General features: G+C 40.7%; 1 protein-coding gene across 4 annotated transcripts in view; it reads left to right on the top strand.

The window, feature by feature from the left end:
- IMMP2L (inner mitochondrial membrane peptidase subunit 2) overlaps positions 1 to 20,386 on the top strand; it is a 694,672-nt gene that overhangs the window by 459,754 nt on the left and 214,532 nt on the right. For 3 of the 4 annotated variants that reach the window (XM_039862777.1, XM_039862775.1, XM_039862776.1), the window contains one exon: positions 8,547 to 8,612. The exons of the other annotated variant lie outside the window; for it this stretch is intronic. In XM_039862777.1, coding sequence (XP_039718711.1) covers positions 8,547 to 8,612 — 66 coding nt within the window. The remainder of the gene's footprint in view (positions 1 to 8,546; positions 8,613 to 20,386) is intronic. 4 annotated transcript variants of the gene reach the window in all.

The raw sequence follows: 20,386 nt of genomic DNA, 5'->3' as shown, positions 1-20,386 counted from the left end.
GTGGTTGTTTTTAGTTTGAAGCATTGATAAATAAGCTATCGTAGTAACAACGTATTGCCGTAAAAATAGCAGAAAATGAAATATATAGAAAACATTTCTAATAACTTAGCAACTAGCACTGTATAAGTGACTTTCAAGTTGAGCAAGTAAACGGTAATGCTGTTTTCAGAAGTGACCAGTTGCAGGTGATTTTGTAAAAACCCAAACCTCATCTATTTTTGAAAGAAGACAATTTGCGAAGACAACTCAGTCTACTATTAGGGGCATGACATTGACATTTTCAAGGAAGCAAGTTGTGTGTAGTTATTGGAGCCTAACTGAGAACTCTCTCGCAAAACACCGGTTGGGTATTTTAAAAATTAATAAGTTCGACAGGGTTAGAACAGAAACGAGCCAGGATGCTTCATGTTGTTCGTGGACTCTAATCTCTACATTGTCAACATTGCCCAGGAGCGTGAGCATTGTAGACAAATTAAGGTAGTTTCAGCGACCATGTGGAGTTGCACCTCTCCCCACACCTACCTACCTCAGTTTTACTAGGGCTCTAGCCACGGAGTTGAAAGTCAGTATGTCACTTCAGCCACTATCTGCCCGTGCTGGCCTCCACGGAGGGGTGTGTTGACCTGTCTGGTTCTCAGATGTTAAGGTCCCTTTCCCCCACCCCTCATGCTGGCAGCCACTGAAATGCCCCCATTCCCGTCCACGTTTTCCTATCTATTGCCTGGTCCTGAAAAATGTCATGCGACAGAAAGGCTGGGGGTTGGTACGCCACTGTTTTCTTCACTTTTTTATCTGATCACACAATGGGTCGCATTTGGTCGTTGGTCCCAGCCTCTGGGGTAACAGCTTCTGTCCATCGCCAGCACCTGTCGGCACGGTCAGGCAGGCTTCCAGAACTTAAATCAACAGAGATAAAATATTCACTTTCATATTTATAAGGGTGGAAATTCTGCCTCACTTTTTCCCAGGTATTTGCCAGGTTAGACCTGAATTCTTGGTGGGAAAAGTGGGTGGGGCTAAATGCTGGCTCCAGGTAAAAAGGGTCAGGACCGCCCTTGCTGCCACGCTCACTGAGACACCCCCTGCCCGAGCTTGGCATCTCACACCCCACAGTGTGACAACATCCTGGCAAACTGGCGACGAAACCGTGGGAGGGACAGACTGACCCTTGTGCCGTTTTTCTGGAAGCATTTTTCGGGTGACTGCAGACACTGTGGACACCCGCGTGGACGTCACCGTGAGCGCCCCGAGTCCAGCTTTGGTCGGTCTGCTCTGTCTGTGCCGAGCTGACGGACACGTGCACGGCCAGGTGTGGGAAGTCTCAGTGGCTCGCGCTTCAAGGCGGCTGTGCTTTGCGTATTCTTCAAGCCTCCCGCGAGTACTCAAACCAGCCCGGTTTAAGCGAGAAGTGTAAAGCTGGTTAGTTTAATTGCAGGATTACTGTGATGAGGCTGGACTGTTGTTTTTAATTCCTTTGAAGACTACTTAATTTTGTTTTGTTACGTGGCCTTAAACGGCACTGGGTCGCACGGGCGTACTCAGTGAGGGAGTGTGGGTAGGGGGCAAAACCTACCTCGGCCACAGAAGAAACGTCGGACACTCCTGAGTGTGTGTCCTGCTTTGATCTGCAACATAGCCGTAGCGTTTCTGGAGGAAGTCTGTACATTGGGAGTCTATTAAAATAATAGCATTTATATTTATATGATCCATCTCCTCCAGTTCTGCAGATATGCTCAACTCTAAGCATATTCAATGTGTGAAAACCAAGATTTATAAAGTAAATAAGTCGGGAAAATATATTTTCAGCCCGGAAATTTATAGGTCAAAGGAGTTTCTTTAAGCAGCATGATTCCATAGCGCATGGTAGAAATACCATGTGTATATGTGTAATACGAATGTTCTATGTATTTCATATACGTGCTATTCATTTACATACAACCCCTTCTAGACTGCGAGGTATAATTGAGATTTTGTTCGCCCCGGAGAACATAGCAACGTTCTATGTTTTGAAATGCTCGGAATAATAAACATTGATAGAAATTAGCTCATTGTTATGATTTATACTATCTTAGGTTTTTCATAGTTAGGTGAAGACATTTCTTTTTCAGAATCAAAACAGTCAAGTATGGAACTACTTCAGCTCTTTTCAGTCACAGGAGTTAGAGTCGTGATAACGCATTTAATTGATTTTACATAAGCAAGGCCGATTTACTAATAGGACCAGTTGTCACTATTTGCTTATTAAATTTCTCCTAACCGTAGTTGGCGACAGTGAAACAGTTGTTAAATTTAACCAAGAAAATTTTTATCCGTAAAAGTCAGTTTAATTTTTTTTTCTTAGGAAGACTAGATGGATTTTTAAAAAATTAATTAATTAATTTTAATTAGTTTCAAGTATGCAGGACATTGGTTAGACATCTATACTGTTGATAAAACGATCCCCCCAGTTGCTCCCTCCCTCCCCTGGCCCTCCGCCTACCCATCACATTAATGCCGACTGCATCCCCTCTGCCGTGCTCCCCGTCCCCGTGACCATCTATCAACTACTAATTTTGTACTTCTTTTCACCCCATTCTCCAGCCCCCAACCCCCCCCCCCTCCTCTGTCTCCGTCCTCCACTAGTCCACTATAATTGTGAGTCTTTTTTGATTACTTTGCTCTTTTTGTTCCTTAGGTTCCACATAAAAATGAAATCACGTGGTATTTATCTTTCTCTGTCTGACTTATTTCACTCAGCATAATAACTTCTAGGTCCATCCACGTTGTTCAAATGGTAGGATCTAATATCTTTTAATGGCTGAGTAATATTCCATTGTATGAACCATAATTTTTTTCATCCAGTCGTCTGTCGATGGGCATTTAGGTGGCTTCCACATCCTGGCTATTGTAAATCGTGTTGCCATGAATATTGGAGTGCATCGATCTTTACGAATCATTATTTTGGTTTTCTTTAGCAAAAGCAGTTTAATTCTTTAAAGTTCATGCTTTTGTTGTTCATCGGTGCTCTTGAAATACATTGACTCATAGAAGGAATTCTAGAAGATGACTCTGAAAGCCGCTTGTTCCTGCTGCTTCATTCTTAGGAGACGAGAACCCTGCCTGGAGTCCCCTGAATTCCTGGAGCCTGATTCACGTAGGGCGTGCGTTGCACTAAAAGCCAAAATAGATAAACCGCCCGTCCCCCGTTCATCTCCAGCCCGCAGAATGAGCGCGGCACGGGCCCTTGTGCTCTGAAGTTTTCCTCATCGCTCAGTAGGGTTTTCTACACACGTAACTGCCTCCTGTCCCCGCCTGACGATGGCCTTCACGCAAAGTCTCCCTGCCCCCAAGACCTGTTCCCTGTCTAAAAAGATACTTTTGAAGCACCAACCTGGGTTCTTACCACAGCATCTGTAATTCACTTTGCTGATAACCAGGCTCTTGAATGGGAGCATTTTCTGAGATAACAGGGCAAGAGCGAGTCTTAGGGTTCAAATATATATATTTATAGAGAGAATTTCCTGAAAGTATGTCTGATGTTATAAGCTTCCCATTTGTGACGGTTTTAAGAATGAACCCAAAGAGCAACAGAAGTCTGTATAGTTTCTTTTGTTTAAGTTTAAAAGATTCACATGATTCAAGGAGGTCTGCAGGGGGTAAAAATGTAGCAGAAATACTGACCTAAGTAAAAAGTTTGAGAGTACTAATTAATAAAACTGCACTGAGTTTGAAAAACGAACCATTGAAAATGAGCCGTGTGCACAAAGTTCACACTGTTGCCAGTGAAGCAAAATATACAGAATCCAACACTGAAAATTACTCATTTTCATCTTGACTTTACCCATTTAATTTAAAACTAACCTGTGACTTTCTATATTTAGTTTTAACGTTTCTTCGGTTAATTGTATAATAAAACTTGACCAAACCTTTAAGGTGCCTTTCGTGCACGCCAAAGCAACAGACTCTGAAAGTCCTTGTATCGGAGGATTTTTGAAATAAATATTTTGTCTGTATAAGTCTGAAGAAAAGATTGCAGCGGTTTGCTTGGGCACCGTTAATTGATCACCTTTATGAATTTATTTTAAGAAGGGATGACTCTGAAGTTTGCTAGGGGCTTCTATGCGTCAGACCTCCTGCTGGAGTTGTCCTGTGCGTCTGCTCAATGGTCATGTGGCATTAGAGAAGGAAAGAGCCTTCAAGACTTCCAGACGTGCCTAAGCTCATGTGTCCCCAGGCACTAGACATTTGTGAAACAAGCCGCTGGGACCGAGGCAAATGTGCTTCCAGCTCTAGGGGACTTTTTTTCATTCAAGAATGTAGGCCTGGGGTTGCCAGATCTTCCTATTTCTTTTTCCAGAACAAGAAATGAGAACTTTTACATAAAGTCTCCTGTTTAGCAATTTTAAAATCTTGGCCAGCTCAAGATTTAAAACTAACTAAATAAATGATGCATGGACTGAAAAAAAAAACATAGCTTGCCTGCGGTCAGCAGCTTGCTTGTAGCAGGGGTGGGACAGCGACAGCCACTCCGTTTCCACTGTCCCCAAGTCCACGAAATTTGCAGGGCACAGGGAGAACAAGCAGAAGCACTTAAGCCATAGAGAGTGGGTATGACTACACGTACCGGGGGAAGGGCCGGACACACTCACAGGCCTCTTCTGTGCGAACCTTCTATGAAAACCATGTCAGACCCAGGCAACGTGTTCCAAAATTAAAAAAAGGAACAAAACAGTAGAAGCTGTCATTCGATAGGACTTTTTTATATGACTTTTTATAACTGTGTTGTGTAGACTTTTCATTCTATATACATTTTTGATGATTAAAACAGCAATACTTGCATTTTTTGTCGTCATTGTTATTGTTGTTCTGTTATATGTTGATGTAAAGTTATGTGGCTTAATGCATGACCACCTGTTAGGACAGTAAACAAATAGCCTACGTCACATAAGGCATCCCCAGACTATCAGTTCTTACTTCTATTTTATCAATGAAGAGTTAAAATTTCGACTTTGCTGTAATATATGCAGTGTAATTAATGTCCAATAAACTGGCATTTTTGAAGGATCGACGTTTATATTAGGCTGTAGCTAAAGTGCCTTCTACCCCTCAGATTAATTCTGTGATAATGTGGCCATTCCCAAACCATGTAAATATAAAAATCTGTATGATCCAGAATTTTATTGTAAACGAGAGAAGAATGAGGGTCCTTCGACCAGGCCTGGGGTAAACGTGTGACGTCAGGACGGGCGTGAGGGTCGGAGACACCGGTGGGCAGAGCGCTCGCTAATCTCCCCATCCCCACAAAACACAGAAGGTACCTGAGTATTCCAAAGTACCTTCCCCGGGCTCCGGATGGGATCAGAATTACGACCTTCGGGGGACATACACAAACGTGAGGTTAGTCAGAAAGATCATAAGACCAAAGACATAGCTCTGCCTGGCCTTTCACAGGGTAAAAATGGCAACGTTTCTATTAAGATAGGAAGTGGAATTCAAGAAGAATGTTAAGTATCATAAAAATCTCCTTCTGACTGCTGGATCCTGTCTCCTCCTCATAGCCATTCTGGGTAGAGACAGATTCTACCAGGTCAAACTGACCTACGGAGTTTTGAGACACTTCTAAGCCTCTGGAGAATTATCTTGCCTAGTTAAATCATCGGCATAAAACAAGGATTAAAATCCAGGCTCCAGAAGTAAATATTGTAAAACAATGCTTATTATGAACACTCTAAAATGACAAATTCAAATGTAAATTTTAGTGTTTATTGGGCAGGAATACGTTCTATCCCCGAAGCAAGGCACGGGCCTTCGCTTATTATTCCCCGCACTTTCTAGGGGGCGGGCAAGAGGCCAAGAGAATGTAGTCAAAGGGAATTTCGAGGCTGACAGCTCCTTACCACTTCCGCTTATTCGAAGCGATGCCTTCAGACGGCCTGATGATTAAAATATAGATCCTGAGCAGTAATGGGGGAATGTTAGCAATGGCTCTTTTTTCCAGTTTGAATAATTTGATTAGATTTGAGTTTAATATTACATTAAAATTTATAGAGACATTTAAGTCGTAATTCATGACTTTAATTATATAGATAGCTCGCTTTGCATATTCCGTTTTGCTCCGTGATCTCAAAAATATAGATTATTGTAAAATGTAAAATAGTTTGCAAGTATTTCAAAAGCCTAAAGATTGCTGGCGGAAAATACCGTTCTGTCTCGGTAAGGGTTGCTTTTCACACCGTTTCATCGACGTCGATGTCGGGTCAGTATCTGGTGGAGGGAGCTTGGTAATTAGTTCCAGTCTCAGCCTCGCCTGGGAGCATTTCTTCCCAGGTAATGTCACCGGACACAAACAGTGGTCATCTGCTAATGGGGCTTCCCAGTAATCTGAACCAAAAATGCAGGCACGTGTTTTATCACACACAGAACCCCTCCCCCCTCTCTCCACCCACCTTTTCTTTTCTATCCTTCCTGGCTTCTCCCAGTACCACTGCATGCGTATTTTCTTTCTAATTCCTGATGCGAGGTCGTGGGACACATAATATTTTCTAACTTGAATTTTTGATCTATGCTTTCTGTCGCTATTTCCACATCATTAAACATTATTTTATAACATCACTTTTAATAACTAGAAATATATATTTGGTTTTGTGGATGGATGGAACTTATTTAATGAGTCTATTCGTGTTGAATATTTTTCTTTAAAAAAAATAGACAGCACTCACGTAGGTGAAATTTTGCATACCTCTGCAATCATTTGATTAGGATAAATACCTTGTTATGGTAAAGAGAATATAAGATCCTGACATATTTACAAAAAGATGTGTTCCATGATGACACACTTTATATTCAGTGTCCATGTTCGTAAACCCTCAACAACAAACTATTATTGTTGTTGTTGTTGTTGTCGTTATTATTATTTTATTATTATTATTTCTTTGTCAGTATAATAGGAAAATGACACTTCATTGTTTTAATAAGCAATTCTTTGGTGATCACTGAGGCCAAATATTATTTTGTGTGTTTCTGGTTATCTAAACAGAGAGACATGGGAGAAATTTTTTAAAGGTCTGTAAGTAGCCCTGAGCAGAGGATGTGAATTCCATCATCTCAGAAGTGCCCTCGATCTAGCTGTACACAAATGACATCGAATTTATAGAAATAAAATGTTCGGTCAATTCAGTGAACAGGACAGTTCAGTCAACCATTTTGATCAAATTCTCTTTTAAAATAAAGAATATTCATAATTAATTTAGTGAAAAATTGTTAGACGAATCATCACAAGGAGATGCAAATGGTTTGGATGATTTTATTTTCTCCGCAAGGTATAATGTGAAATACTAATCTTTTTGAGACTCCGTATTTCCTTTGACGGAATATTATATTTTGAATATATTTAATCTTTTCGGTTTTCATACATTTACCTTTCTTTTTAAAAGTAACTCAATTCAAATATGGCTCAAAATATTTTTATCTATCCTTGGTTTTCAAGTACATATCAAATGATCATTTATATGATACACGAGATGTTCCTTGAAACAGGTCTGTTAAAGCAAAAGACTTTAAACGTTATTGGCAGGAAATTGGACAGATTAAGACGGCGTTACCTACCCATCGCTGTGTGACAAAGTACCTCGACCGCTAGCAGCTTAAAACAAACACTTATTATCTCACACGTTTCCCCTTATTATCTAAGGACCAGAAAGGCAGAGGTGGCTTCAGTGGCTGGTCTGGGCCAGGGTCTCAGGAGGTTGCAGTGAAGCCGCTGGCCTCTCTGAAACACTAGGCCGAAGGACATGCTTCTGAGTTCCTCACCCAGTGAGCCTCTCAGTAGAGCTGCTGGGGACAGACATGGCTTCCCGCAGAGTGAGAGATCCAAGGGGAGAGGGAAGTGGGGAGACAGAGAGGAGGCAGGAAGAGAGGGAGGGGAGGGGATTCATTTAGTTCATTTTAAGTGGATATTTACCCTGTGCCATCAATCACAGCTTAAAGTAAATGATGCCTGTGTGAAGTAGATCACAACCTATCAATTTCTTTTAACTGTCAGTAGCCCCGTTTCGGTGAATTACATAATCTTTAAATGGCTAAATCTAAATATAGTGTAAAGAATTTACTAAGTCTTCTATTTTTCTCCCCACCCCCAAAAAATTGGTCTCATCTTCAGTGTTTTCTTGAGGATTGAAATCAAACTCTTCTGTTAATTTTAAATGAAATAAACGATTTAAGTATGTTATCATTTGAAAGAAATGCCTAATCATTTTTTATATACGAATCCTCTTTCCTGTAGTACTTAGCGTTACTAATAAAATTCTTTATCCCTCTCTCTCTCTCTTTATTTTTTGTATTTTTTATTTTTGGGGGGTAAAGTTTCAGTATGACTTCTCCTCTTCCAGAGGTTTAAAATGAGAATTACTTAAATAGTGGCTCCATCCCACTAGGGCCCTAAGGAGGACCAATGTCATGCATTCATGATTCTGTGATGCCTTTAATGTAGCCAATGTTGTTGTAGATTTTTTTTTCTTTCCTTAAAACAACAGAGACATAACTGATTATGTAACCTTCTCTTATTCCAGGTCCCCTAAAAACCCAGCACAGAAGATCATTAAGCGAGTGATCGCTCTCGAAGGAGATATCGTACAGTGAGTACTTACACTTCGTTTTTGAGTTAAAGAGATGTCTAGATTTCTGTTGCTTTAAATCACATTATGTGGGAAGTACGTTTCAACAAGACCGAAGCTTTGAAGACGTTCCAAATGAGATGGGCCATCTAGGCTTCAGTGTCACCAACCATTTCAGGATGTAAAGTGTACATAAACTGACGAGTCACATTACTGTCCTTTAACTGGGAGGCGCTGGAGAACTAAATAGTAATTGATCTGAAAGGGACCATGTTTTCTAAAATGACCATTAAATCATTGTTTTTTCAGATATGAAAATTAGCATGCTTGTTTTCGATATGATATCAAGGTTCCTTTTAGAAAAATTCTAGAAACTTTTATTATTTTAGATACAGAAACTGGGGAGGATCTTTTATTACGATAGAGCTGGGGAAAAGGGGAAAAGGTATGAAACAAACTTCTGACTCAGTGACAAAATGGTAGCTTTAGAAAATAACACCGTAGCAATCGGGTGTTTTGACCATGTGAAATAATGTTATTTATTCTATCATCGATAAATCTAGAACAGAGTTTGATATTCAGCAAGTAAGTATGGTTGCATCTCATTTCGGTTCTTTCTTGAAATAAGTTGTAGCCGGGTCTATACAATGAAGGAGTCCAAGGGCTCTGAAACCTATATTCAGAAGGTATTCTGATCCGGTTTTTCGAAAGAGCTTGATCATAAATTATCTGTATCAACGACAGTACAGATTGAGCAATCTCGTTACTGTGAACCTCGGTAGGTTTTGGAGCAGAATTAGGCCAGCGGTTCTCCCAGGATGGACCGCGGACGGCTGAGAGTTGCCAGCATCCTTCCGGAGCGTCCGTGAGTTCGAAACTGCTTTCCTAATACTGCTGAGATGTTATTTGCCTTTTTCACTCCCATTTCCCGTGGATACGGTGCAGCTTTCGAGAGGCCCCGTGATGAGTAAGATTACAGGAGCAGGTGTGGGAAGTCGGCTGTTTTCTGTTCCGCTACACGCTAAAAAGACGGGCAAAAATTGTTTAAAACGCCACTCTTCTCGCCGTTTTCCCTTTTGCTTTGCAAAATAACTATACTTGCCATTAAACGTTACGTTCTTCTTGTTAACATAGAGGTTTATTGTTATTTTAGATTGGATCACTGAAGATGTCTTTTAGTTGTCCATTTTAATTACTAATATGGTAAAGATCAACAGATAGTATCCACATAAACAAAAGTTCCCCGAGACCTCAGTGATTTTTAAGAGAGTAAAGGAGTCCTCTGACCAAACAAACAGTTTGAGGACTCGCTGATGTAGGAATGAATGGCCAGACTTTCATGTCACCACTAGTGACGTGCGTGCTGTCAACGAAGCTGCTGAGGTGTATGGCTCGTATGGTTTGTATTCGTGAATATTCACTTGATCTTTCGTTTCCTTTGAAAGCTTCCTTGAGGTACACTTTGTATACTATGCAGTTCACCCCATTTTGAAGGTAGAGCTCGATGACTTTGAGTGTACATGTACACAGTTGTGCAACAGCCCTCACCACCTGGTGTTTTAACACGCGTGCCCTCCTCATCTGCGCTCAGCTCTCAGCCGCCAGTGAGAGCTGCGTGCGACCGCCACCTGCTTCCATCGCCATAGCTTAGCCTTTTCCAGAAAGGTTATTAGGGTGGCATCATCACACATGGAGTCTTTGAGGTCTTGTGTCCTGCACTTAGCATAACGTGCCTTGGTTCCTCCGCGTCGTGTCTGCATCTGTGGTTTTATTGACTTATTTATTTATTTTATCTCTGATCGTATTCCATGGCATGGATGGGCCGTGTTTTATCTCTCCATCCACAAGTTCATGGATTTTGGATTGTTAACAGTTTGGGGACATTATCAGTAATGATGTGGACAGTTGTATACATGCTGTGGGGGCATTTCTGTCTTTGGTGGACATATGTTTTCACTTCTCCTGGGAATATACCTAGGGATGCCGAGTGTTATGGTTAAGTATATTTTTAGCTTTTTGAAGAAACTGCCGGACTGTTTCCAAGAGTGGCTATGCCATTTTATGTTCCCCAGCTGTGTGCAAGAGTTCTGGTTTCTTTACATCCTTGCCAACGCTTGCTTTTATGAATATTTTTTACTATAGTCATGCTAATTGGCGTGGAGTGGAACGTCACTGTGGTTTTGACTCGCATTTCCCCGACGGCTAGTGACGCTCAGCGTCTTTTCATAATGCCTCTTTGCCATCGCGTGTGTCATCTTGGGTGCAGTGTCCGTCCGATGTGTTTGTCCATTTTTGTACTGAGTTGTTTATCTTTTGACTTATAAGCGATTTTGGCTTTATAAATTGAGTAAGTATTTTGGGGAGGACGAATGTGTGTGGTGATGTGATTTTAGCCAGCCCTAAGTGCATTGGTATCGAGAACTTAATTTGCATTTCCTGTAGGATAGACATTACATATTTGCAAAACTCGATGGCTTTGTAAAAGTTGTTATTTTTTATTTTCAAGAACCTACTTAGCCTTGTAATTTCAGTGGGAAACTAAACAGCCATGCATTTGGAAAGACATGTCATATCTACCCATGAATATCTAAAATATGCTTTTAATATTTGGAAATATTAAGGTGTAGATGTGATTCAAATCCTATTCAGGGAATGAGTCAGCAGAGCTTGAAAACATTATGCTACACGAAAGAAGCTAGTCACGAAATATCACCCGTCGTGTGATTCTTTTCACATGAAATGTTCAGAACGGGCAAGTTCATGGAGGCAGGGGGGTGACCCGAGGCACAGAGGAGGGAGACGGGCGATACTGCTAATGGGTGCAGCCGTCTCTTAGGGGGTATCAAAATGTTCCAAAATAGATTGTAGCGCTAGTTGTTCAAGTCTGTCAATATATTAAAAACGATGAGTTGTACATTTTAAGTGGGTAAATATGTTATATGAATTACATCTCAGTAAAGCTATTTAAAGAAAACAAACAAACAAAAACAAAAATCAGTCAACAAAGCAGGCAAAAATTTCATCTACGTCAAGGAACCTCACAGTCAGCAAGGCCATGGGGTCCATTTTACGTTATAATCCACAGAGAGCACAGCTTTAATTCAGGCGCACCATGATCTACGCGCAGTAGCAAAGTGAGGTGGCCAGACTTGGTCCAGCATCAAACTCTCTGTGCCGCCAGAAACCCGACAAGAGACCTCTCTGAGCCAAAAGCCGGGTCGTTGCTCTTCTCAGTAACTGTGAACACTGGATTCACAGAGGAGAGGCCGAGCTGGACCGGGCTTAATGGTGCCGGGGTGGGGCGTGGGAGGAGACGATGGGATGGAGCATGGTTGCATCTTTCTTCTCTCCTCGCTGCTGTACGTGTAAAGTCTAGCTCCTTTGTTCCAATCTTACGAACTCGCACTTCCGACGGATGTTCCTTTCTGTCCACTTCACTACACCTCAGTCACGGAGCAACAAGTAACATAAGGGTGGCGGTATCGAGGCTCAAGACTTTCCTACTATGTAGCTTCTAAAAACAATTTGATACTCGATTAGAAAAAGAATCTTGTATTTGATGTTTTAAAAGAAAATTTAAAGTTCATTCCTTGGTACCTAACAGTGCTAGGCTTCCTGAGCTTTAAATTAGTAATTGAATACATTGAATACATTCTATAATAATTTTCTAACAGTCTTCAAACACATTAAGGTATATTTAGGTAATAAAGTATCATTCACTGATATGTCTCTTTTTCCTGTGATCCAGTTTTAAAAATGCCAGAACATATAAAAAGTAAAGGAAAAAACATGCTGTCCGTCTACCACTAGAGGTCATTAGTCTCTGGGGGCCTACCCTGTAGCAAGAAGCTTTGGTCTGGGATGTGGGCGGCCCGGCCCCACTGCACCATGGGTAATGCAGCTGGGTTACCTGACAGGCAAGCCAAGAACACATGTAGGTAACTAGAGTGTTTTCGTCATTGTTAGGAAAACATTAATACTTCATAACATGACTATAGGGAAAAAAAAATTGACGTAAGAACTTAGTTACACTTACTGTGGTTTTGTTAGTATTTTTATTTTGAATTATACATCATTAAAGGGTAGAGGGAACCATAATCTTTTCAGAGGTTAAACTGTTTAAAGACTTAATCCAAGCTTTGATGTTTTGCTAGTTAAACTTCAGATTGAATAAAAATACTAGGTATGTAGTAGAATATCGTTTAAAGAGCAGTTACTTTAGAGGTATCGGAGAAGGAGGGGTGCTGGGGGTCGGGGTCGGTAGATAGCATGACTTCCAGTCTCCGCTCACCTGTGCCCATCTGCGTACCGACACACTGATTTCTCCCGTCTCGTCTGTGTCTCCGTTGGTTTCTGCCCCGTCGCCAGCTGCCGATTTGAACTGCCCAAGAGGCATCTGAGTGTGCCCTGGTCAACCAGTTGATGAGCTGCCTTTGGTGCAGGTGCCTTCCCTGGTCCAGTCAGCTGTAGCTGGGTCGGCTGTTCACCTGGTACAGAGCACGTGGTCATAAGGCACCTCTTGGACGGGGCTGGTAGGTATGGCAGATACCGCGAGGCCCCCCCAGATCGTGACAGTGCCATCAACTGTCAAGTTGCTCAACATCACCCTCCGGAACCTCACGTTCACAAAACTGCAATCTGCCCTTTTTGGTGGTCACTTTGACCTTACTCTTTAAGGAAGATAAGCTTTCTTCCTTTCTTTACAGAAATAACACGAGCTTGAAAAAAATCAGCGTTACAGTGAACATCCTTGCACACATACCTTTGTGCACTGGTGCATTTATTCTCGTAGACTAAATATCTAGGAGTGTAAATATTGAGTCAACATTTGTTGTTGCTGTTATTTTAGTTCTAATAGATACAGCCAAATTTCCTTCCCAAGAGGTTTGTGTATATAGGTACTCTTACCAATACGTCACGAAATACCCTTTTCAGAGGAAGTTGTGCAGTGGGGAAGTCGTAGACTTCAGATTCAGAAGTCAAAACGTTTCGACACAAATTTTCAAATTAGTTTTAGATGGTCATGGTAGATTTCCTTTAATCAGTTCACTGAGAGTGTAAGTCTTAGGACTGTTCATTTTATGAGCATTGGTCTGGACACTCTAGACATAAGTGAACAAAAGAGACAGAGCCTGCCCTCATGGGGCTTACATTCTGGTAGTTGAAAGCAGATGATCAACAGACAGATAGCATAAAATGTAATGCAACGTCATGAGCTGGAATCGCTAGGAAGAAAAATAAAGTAGGAAAAGATATAGAGAGTGATGGCGAGTGTCAGGACCGCTAACTGAGGGAGGATGCTCACTGTGAACCTCTGATGAGAAGATATCTGAGCAGGATCGTCCAGGTCGTCAAGGAAGGGCGGGAGGTGGAGAGCCTTGCTGGTGAATGAGGGGTGGATCTACATTAAGTGAGTTTCAGGAATTACAAGCAGCTTGCATGGTTGGACCTCACTGAAGGACAGCTGTGGTAGGAGATGATGTCTAAGGTTTGCAGAGCCTCTTGGGTCATAGTGAGGGCCTTGGATTTTATTTTAGTGGGTGGCAAGCCAGTGGAGGGTTTCAAGCCATGGACTGGTGTGTTTTGGGCGACATTGTGAAAAGATTGTTCCGTCTGCCATGTGGAGAACAGACCAAAGGGCATCGATCTGACCCGGGGAATGGGTCAAAGTATTTTCCTTTCTGAAAATCACATCTAGCTTCTTCTAGAAGTACTTTTCTTGTTTATAATGTGAATATTGACTATTGAGATTTGTTATTTTTAGAGCGACTCATACAAGTAGTCACATTGTTTGTAATCACAGTCATTATGATAATATCGACAAGGTAAAAGGTAGACTTGAAGTATTTGTTCAGATCATTCAGCCAAATATTCCTACGACTGTAAAAGAGGGGACTCCTGGAGGCCCGAACTTTCTTTTCTTATGTCAGCATCAACTAGAATCACAAGGCGATTGCTTGATTCTCCGGGTAGCTAAGCTAGGAACGTAGTCGTTTTCATAATGTTAACCCAAATGCGTGTGCTTATCTTTAACACAAACAGTAGAAAGCTAATGCAAGTAATATTTAGACAGATCCATTAGTTCCATCAAAATATTTTTCATAGTTTTTTTTTTTTTTTACTTTGTTATGACTCATACAGAAGCACTATTTCAGAAAAGGATTAAAAGAATAGAAAGTCCTAAACTACAGCAAGTCAGTATAAATCAACCACGATTGAAATTTCCAAGGCATCGATGTTTTTTTATGGGGACACTTGCACGTTTCCATTTCACAGATTTTGTCAGCCCAATCAGAAGTGAAGCCTAGCTTCGTTTCTCCTCCTTTGGTAAGATACACTCTACAGACACGTGGAATCTGGGGTGTCATTGGTTAACAGGCTCAATGAAGAGAATAAGTAGTCTTTTTAGACCCTAGTGTAGAGGGTAGCCATTTAATTTATCACCTACGCTAGGACACTTTTGAGAGTGAAAGGGGATATACCAGTAATTATTACCTTGGAATAATCGACATAAACTGTACTGCCAAGATAAACTGCAACAAACTTTATAATTGACTTCACTCAGTTTGATTTCGTTTAGATTCTGGCCCTCCTTTTGCAGAATTCTAGGAGGTGGCCACAAAAACCAGAATCACTTCCTGGTCTGGGCAGAGGTGCAGAGAAGCGTGTCCTGCTCACAGCAGCCATGTCTGTGACAGAAGGATGATGCAAGGCTTTAATGAGTACGGGTATGGCAGAGTGGTCCAAGGAAGAGAATCACGAGGCTTCTCTCACTCTTAAATATTTAAATAATAATTCTTCTTCAAGTCCAGAGACTATATTTTTAAATGTCGAAGTACCCTAATTTATTGAAAATAACTTTCTGGTATTAGCAAAAAAAAAAAAAAAAAAAAAATCTATTGAATCACAGGAAATTAGACATTTTAAAGCTGGTTGATTTTAAATGTGCTTTGGAAGATACAGAAATCAATATTAGCCTATCACAGATGTTTGAATCATAGTATATTCCAGCAAATGTGGAAGTCTTATAGGAAGAAAAACAGAACTAAATTGAGCTTTTCCCAGTATAACTGGGAAAATGATGTATAAAAATGATGCTTGCTTAATAATATCCACTTATTTGTTTGTTTGTTTGTTTGTTTATGCTTTATGCAGTAGCTTTCAGGAATAGAAGCCAAATGTGTCTAAAGGGTTCTCTTTGACTTATGACATTTCGATGCATCAGGAATTAGGGATGCATGTTGTCCTTGAAAGAAGGAGAAGACAGAAAGGAAACTTAAAAAGAAACTTGTGTCCAGGACCCCGAAAAAAGATCAGGGAATGGAATGTTCTAGAATGCGGAAGCTGATGGGAACCGGGTGGGTGGTTGCTTTTGAGGACCACAGCGTGTTTTATACCCTGGGCCTTACTTAGCCTGTGGGGACTGGAATGGAAGCTTTTCAGACAGCTCCAAGACCCTTGAGCCTAGTTTAACTTGAACCCTGAATTTTTCCAAATCAGATGGGCATGGCGCATCCTCGTTTAGTCACTGAGATCTGACCGATGCCATTGTTTAGTGAATAAGGGCTTGAAAAGCGACATGAAATGTCCTGAGGTCTGTCCAGCAGTCTCATTACCCCTAAGTAAGAAGCTTTGGGAAAATTTATCAGTTCCTCTATGACGTCAACCAGAGAAATTATTAATATAGTCTGGACATTCTTACCTTCTTCCTGCTAAAGAACGATAATTCTTTTTCACTAAGGAATTATAGATTGGAAGGTAACCCACGCCTTTTTGGAAATATCTCCTTACGTGCTTATAGGTGATTATTTATCACACCACTGCTGTATCAGCGTATAAAAAGGGAATTGCTAACGATAGCGTTATGCCTTAGCAGCAGGTATTTCTAGCCTCTGGAGAGAGAGTCACCTTAAATTTACATGTAGAAATGTGCATCTCGATTTTTTTTTTAAGTCCCAATTATTTCTGTAATAAATTTAGCGGGGCAGGGGAGGTTTCCAGGAGCGCTTTAATGTGAGAGATGCAGCAGTTGCTAGAAGTCACCAGACCATTTAGAGTGAATTGTTTTTGCTAATCATGGTGACACCTGTTACTGTGGTTCTCTCCCCAACCCCAGCAGTGGTTTCTCTGGCTTCGTTTTCTACCAGAGTCCACATGTCTATAGAATAGGATTCAATAGGTATGTAAATCTTCCACGTTTGTTCATTCATGCGCATTCATTCATTCATTCAGCATGGCATAAAGGTCGTGTGCACAAACTATGAATTTCAGACTGCCTTGACTCGAATCCCAGCTTTGCCATTTAGTGTGTTACTTTACTGAATTAAATTCTGTAAACTTAATTTTCCTCACCTGTAACATGGAAATTATGGTAGTATATATGCCCTAGAGTTTCCTCGAGAATTATATGAAAAATGGATATAATTTGGCTACCTGATGCCTCGCATATGTTTTCAGTAAACATCAGACATTTTTAGAAGCAGTCGTCATGCTTTAATCATTTTTCATTCGAGTGCCTCTAGTATTTCCTGTGTGCTCGACGCTGTGCTGGGTTCTGGGGTTATACACATTAAAAGCCGTCCTCAGTTCTTCCCTTCCAAAGCTTACCATCTGGTGGAGAAACAACGAAGGCAACAAAGAAATATGATGCCACAGAATAGCCGCTGCGGGGACATGCCAAAGGTCCCCGGAGCTTAGGAAGAGGAGCATCTGGTCAACCTGAGGAGCAGCTGGGCTATGTTGGAGATAACTTTCGGGTTGAAGTTCGAGGTGAGATCTACAGCCTCCTCTTTAACCGCAGAAGTGTCAATCACAAGCTGAGTTTAGGATTCAAACGAAACCGGAGCATACGAAGCGAGAAGGGAAGGTCCGCTGTTCTCTGACCCCGAATCACAGTCCCGGGGGTGTATCCGGTGGGCGTCTTCTCATGTATGTCTCGTGGCAAGACAGCAAAAGGATTGGAACAAATATTTCGGATGATAGTGTTTTACCTTGAATAATCCATAAAGAAAAAAATTTAGACTTGAGATATATCTATAAGGAGTTATGTTTCCCAGTGTGTGTGTTGCACAAGAATACCTATACTAAGACACTCGCATACCTGTACAAGGCAGGTGTTTGAAAACGTGGCAAATCCAGGATTGCTTCTTTAGTGCCTAAATAATAAGTAATCGTACTAGGAGTAGCAAAGGTGCCATGGGCATATATTGGGTAACAGTATGTATGACCTGGACAGAAGGAAAATTAAAGGCAAGAACATGCAAATGAATATTAAATAATGTCTCATTATTTAATATACTTTACATTAAACTCACCTTATTGAAAGCAAGTGTTAGGACCATTATGTCCTCTCTAGGAAGTCCACAGACCGAAATGAGCAGGTGCTGCAGGTAGGAAATCGATGTCTTGGCTTAATTAGGGAGACACTGCAACAGGGAGCGTGGCAGGGCGCCCCAACCCGATGCTCTGTCCTGCCTGTTTCCTTGTTTAGCTCTAAGAGACGGTGGCCCACTTAGAACTTTGATGCCTTCGGCTGAGCTTCTTTCCTCTCTTCTCCGCCGGCTTTGGGACTTCGCTCTCCAGCTCTGCCAGAACCCTCAGCACAGAGAAATTGTGTGGAGTGCTGTTTGGGAGTCTGGAATTTCCTAGCAGGAAGCACATCGCACCTAGAGCTGGCTCGGGTATTAGCGTATTAGCCTTCTCTGCTGCTGCCTTAACTGTATTTCTTAGTCTATAACTTCCTTAAGTTTTGAACTCCAAGTAAAAATACAGAGAAATGCTAACTTTTGTACATCCTTCGAACTAAATATTGATTTTTTTTTTCTCTGCTCACAGTAATGTAAGTCTGTCAAATATTTTGAAAAGACATATAAGTATAATTATCTCAGCAGGAAGCTAAAAAGATTGTCTTAAAATACCTTGTTAACTAAGCTTAAGAAGTATGCCAGAAAGATTCAAGAATATTTCAGCCTGAATAATTACTTAATAATTGAGGAACAGATAGCTCTTCTATTTTTGTGCGATTTAAGTTGACCTTGTTTAAACTTAAAATTGGCCACTGTTTCTCTTTTAAAATGTTTGGAGGAAGAATTTTATGCAGGGAGCAGATGTGTTTAAAGTACCGATTTAATTAGCTGTGGATGCTCTTGAATTTTTGTAAAAAGTTTTTGTATTGTTTTTGTTTGTTTGTCTGTTTGTTTTTTAAGATGTCTAAGGAAATGAGGGGTAGCCAGGCATAGTAGAAGGAGTATTACACTTGGAGTCGATGACAGGAGAAGCAGTCTCAGCCCTGGTCTTTATAAGCTATGTGACCTTGGGACAGTTATTGACCAGTCTGAGTTTTTATTTTTTATAAATCTCTCTATTTTCAGGGTTATTTTGAAGGACCAAATAAGGAAAAATAATACATACACCAATCTTTTGTAAATTTTAACAGACTGTCCAAGTTCAATATATTATTAACTAATTTCCTGGGTGAAATAATAGATAAATTTTGGTTAGCATCGAGCTAACCAAGTGCTTAGCAGAATGCCTTGCCCACTTTAGATCATCAGTTTATTTTGGTGATTGTTGAAATAATGTGGTTGTACTGCTAGGTTAAGATACAGGTCCGTATTTTGTGAACCCTAAAGTTGGGAGAAAATCCCTTCTACAACTTTCCATGCAAGTACTCAAACGCTGGCTTCTGTATCTTCATGATCTTAACCTGCTCCCTCCTGCACACCGTTACCCGTGGCAAGATATTCTGCTCTTGGCTCTTTCTGCTGTTTGCTCCTGCTTATATATGTAGCAGGGATCAGTTATACTTTTCCTGTAAAATGCTGATGATGAATAGTTTTGGCTTTGCAAGTCATACCGTCTCTGTCAGAAGCACTCAACTCTGATATTGTAGCATGAAAGCAACTATAAAATAAATGCTCCAATAAAACTTTATTTTAAAAATAGATGTTGGACTAGATTTAGCTCAGGGGCCATAGTTTGCTATCCTTGGTCTGTATTATCCACTTTCGTTCCCTCAACTTGGAAATCAGTAGAAAATACGAAACTTATTTCTTGTCCTGGCCAGTAGTTTAAGTAGAAGAGAAGAATTAACCTAAATGCCATGAGTTCTTTGGTTATATATTAGATGAGGCAGAGGGCAGTAGGAGAGAGTATATTGAGATGTTACTCTAAGTGAAATCCTCGCTGAGTTGCTAGAAGGCCACATGGGTACATCTGGACAGCGAAAATATTTGTCTTGAGCTGGATGGGGAAGAGCTATTTTAGTAAAAGAATCCTGCAGAATATCTTCACTGGGGAGCAGCCGCAATGCTCATAAAAGAGCAGAGTAAATTTCATTGCCCAAATAGTTTCTCCTTAATACAAAAGGCATAGCTCTGAAGTTGGGAAAATTCTATATCCGAATACTGCCCCATACTATTTATAGCTCCTCTTATAAGCCTGACATTAGAACTCTAATTATCTTTTGGCTATTATTTTTATCTCAATCTGCCTGTGTGCAGAAGAAAGAGATAATAACCTAGGGGATCTGTTCTTTCTAAGTAATTTAGTTTCTCAATTTATTATGTTATGGAAAATATTCACATGTTATCTAACTTATTATGACGGATACCTATGTATGTAATAGCACCGTAGGCACAAACAGTAATTATTCCCATATTTAAAATGTCGAATTTGAAACTAAAGTCTGCGCTGGCAGTTTTGCAAAACTGGAAAATGTGCGTTGACAACAATATTAATTGTGAAGTGTTCATTAAAAAAAAGTGTCCTCGTTTTTTTTTCTGCAAAGCGATCCT

This window comes from Pteropus medius, unplaced genomic scaffold (genome assembly GCF_902729225.1).
Source record: "Pteropus medius unplaced genomic scaffold, Ma_sr-lr_union100, whole genome shotgun sequence".
In the NCBI taxonomy this organism is placed as follows: domain Eukaryota; kingdom Metazoa; phylum Chordata; class Mammalia; order Chiroptera; family Pteropodidae; genus Pteropus; species Pteropus medius.
Note: the sequence above shows the minus strand (reverse complement) of the source record. Positions and strands in the feature narration are given on the sequence as shown.